Source organism: Mus caroli, unplaced genomic scaffold (assembly GCF_978045245.1).
Source record: "Mus caroli unplaced genomic scaffold, Mus_caroli_1 scaffold_3, whole genome shotgun sequence".
NCBI classification, from domain to species: Eukaryota; Metazoa; Chordata; class Mammalia; order Rodentia; family Muridae; genus Mus; species Mus caroli.
Window position 1 is genome coordinate 69,916,904 of NW_028227258.1, and position 2,499 is coordinate 69,919,402.

At 43.0% G+C, this 2,499-nt stretch overlaps 1 protein-coding gene across 1 annotated transcript; it reads left to right on the top strand.

Moving 5' to 3' along the window:
* The first annotated feature begins 1,604 nt into the window (after positions 1-1,604).
* Positions 1,605-1,955, top strand: Prr9 (proline rich 9). The gene has a single exon (XM_085835327.1). It carries the CDS (start codon positions 1,605-1,607, stop codon positions 1,953-1,955), a length of 351 nt encoding a protein of 116 aa, XP_085691453.1.
* The last annotated feature ends 544 nt before the right edge of the window (positions 1,956-2,499 follow it).

Below are 2,499 nucleotides of genomic sequence, written 5' to 3' on the forward strand. Positions count from 1 at the left end.
CCAGAGAAGACGGGCTCTTCAAGTAAAAGTGACAGGACATAGAAAAATATGGATATATTGCTTTGAAACATTTCCTTCCAACTCCCAGTTTTCATTGGCCTAAACTTGACAAATTCTTCAGGAGGCAAGGAGACAGCCTCACCTTGTTCCAACTTGTTTCCTTGGTCACATGGAAATTTCTACCTTTCAAAGGGCACCATAACTCAAAGTAGAGAAAATAAGGACAGTTTCTTCTCTTTTCCCCTTCACTATATTACCTGACTGAAGAGCAGGATGTTTATACAGGAAAAGACCTTCATTCTGCCTAGGACACTGTGGATCCTCAGCTTAGAACCCCAGAGCTAGCCATTTTCCTCGGGTCTGCATGCCTACCTCAAGCCAAGATCAGTGTCTACCTCAATGTATAGAACCATGACTTGAGATCACCTAGACAAAATGTATGGAAGGGTTTTATGCTTCATGTAGGAATATCCAGTGGAAATGTATGAAATAAGCCATACAAGTTCATAAGTCAGACAGACTCCAAGCCTTAGGCATGGATTCTTCCTGCTGGCAAAGACGTGATGAGGATGGTTGATCTTATCTCTTACCACATCCTGAAACAGTATGAGGAGACAAGAGACTTCAGCCCTGGTTTAACAGACTGATAACATTTTATGGACATTCTTTTTCTGCTGCCTCTAATGAAAGAGTCATGTGTGAAGCTCCTCCCTGCTGAGGTCTGGTGAGAACCCAGAGGCCAAAATGTAGGCTGATTAACAGGCATCACAGCAGTGACTCAAACCATTCGTGATTTCAGATGAAGCTTGTTACGGTGACTCCACAATTACGACTTTAGCCCACGTGGCCTGTCAGTCCTCCAGGAGACTATACCAAGCACTGTATAAAAGTCCCCACCATCCTAGACTCCACAGTCCACATCCTTCATTGAATCTCATTGAAGATCAGGTAAGCATTTCCTTTCTCATTCTGTCTCTCTGTCTCTCTGTCTCTGTCTCTGTCTCTGTCTGTCTCTCTGTCTCTCTGTCTCTCTCTGTCTCTCTCTGTCTCTCTGTCTGTCTCTCTCTCTCTCTCTCTCTCTCTCTCTCTCTCTCTCTCTCTCTCTCTCCCTCCCTCTCTGCCCTCTCTTCACCTCCTTTCCCCCCTCTCTCCCTCCCTCCCTCCTCTTTGGTATCCCTTCCCTCAATCCCTGATGTTCCATCTCTGAGAGGCCACCACTGTTCTATTTCTATCCTAGACTGTTTCTACTACTGTTTTTAGACAGATTGCCATTTCTTGATCCATTTAACTATCTCGTTTATTCTGCTTAGTGTTTTGTACATGATTTTTAAAAATTATTAATTAGATTTTGTGGAAGGACTAGACAAAAGCACAGGAGAATAGGAGAATACTTTCATCTTGGAAACAAGTATCAAGGGGATCTAAGATAGAGATTTTTTTTTTAAAAAGGAATAAAAATCAGACTTAGAGTTAGTTGTCTTCTCCTCCTATCCCACTCGTAATCTTTCACGCTCATGCACACCTTTCTAATTCCCAGCTTTGGTGTTTTAATGTAAAATGTCTCAAATTTTCTGTTTGTTTTCAGGCTCTTCAAATCACTTGAAATGTCTTTCAATGATCAACAGTGCAAGCAACCATGTGTGCCACCCCCATGTCTTCAAAAGACCCAAGAAAAGTGCCAGGCACAAGCTGAGGATGTGTGTGTCTCCTCATGTCAGGACCCCTGCCAAGATAAATGTCCACAACAAGCTCAGGAAATATGCGTTTCTCAGTGCCAGGAGTTAAGCCCAGGAAACTGCCCACAACAAGGCCAAGATCCATGTCTACCTCCAAGCCAAGACCAGTGCCTTCCTCAGTGTGCAGAGCCATGCCAGGAGCTAGCACAAACAAAATGTGTGGAGGAGTTCCCACAGAAGGTACAGGAGAAGTGTTCATCTCAGAGCAAGGGGAAGTAGCTGCTCAAATGCCATCTGGAGTCAAGAAGATGGCCAACAGAAGAAAATACAACCCCAGTCCTTACGGTGACCTTCTCCTGTGGGTATCTCTGTGTAAGATACTGTCTTGTCTCCTGACTTCCTCAGTATTCCAGGACTTGGTCTGTACCTCTGAAGATAGTTCTCTGTATTTTATTAACCTCTGTGAATAAGTGTTCTCAGCAGCTGGCAGATGGTCAAGAGTATGGGAGTGGTGTGGTTATTGAGGTAGACCATCAAAGCCTAACACAACTCTCCTGGAGCAAAACCTCACTTAGCCCCTCGTACATAATGGCCAAGGATGCCTTCGTCCATCTTTCAGAGTACAAGTATCTCTTTCAATCCTCAAGAGAATCTGAATTTAATGGCTTTATAGTGAGCATCACTACTACAATGAGTATGAAGAAATTGGTGATGCTACAAAATCAAAAATGGTTTAATTTTGTTTGTGCATCCTAACCAAAAAAAAAAAAAAAATAGCTGAAGATTGTAATGTGGTCTGTGCTTTGTAAAATTCAAACGGAAT

Excerpts from the sequence above, each read along its gene's own strand:
- Prr9 (XM_085835327.1), top strand. The coding sequence starts at position 1,605 with ATGTCTTTCAATGATCAACAGTGCAAGCAACCATGTGTGCCACCCCCA.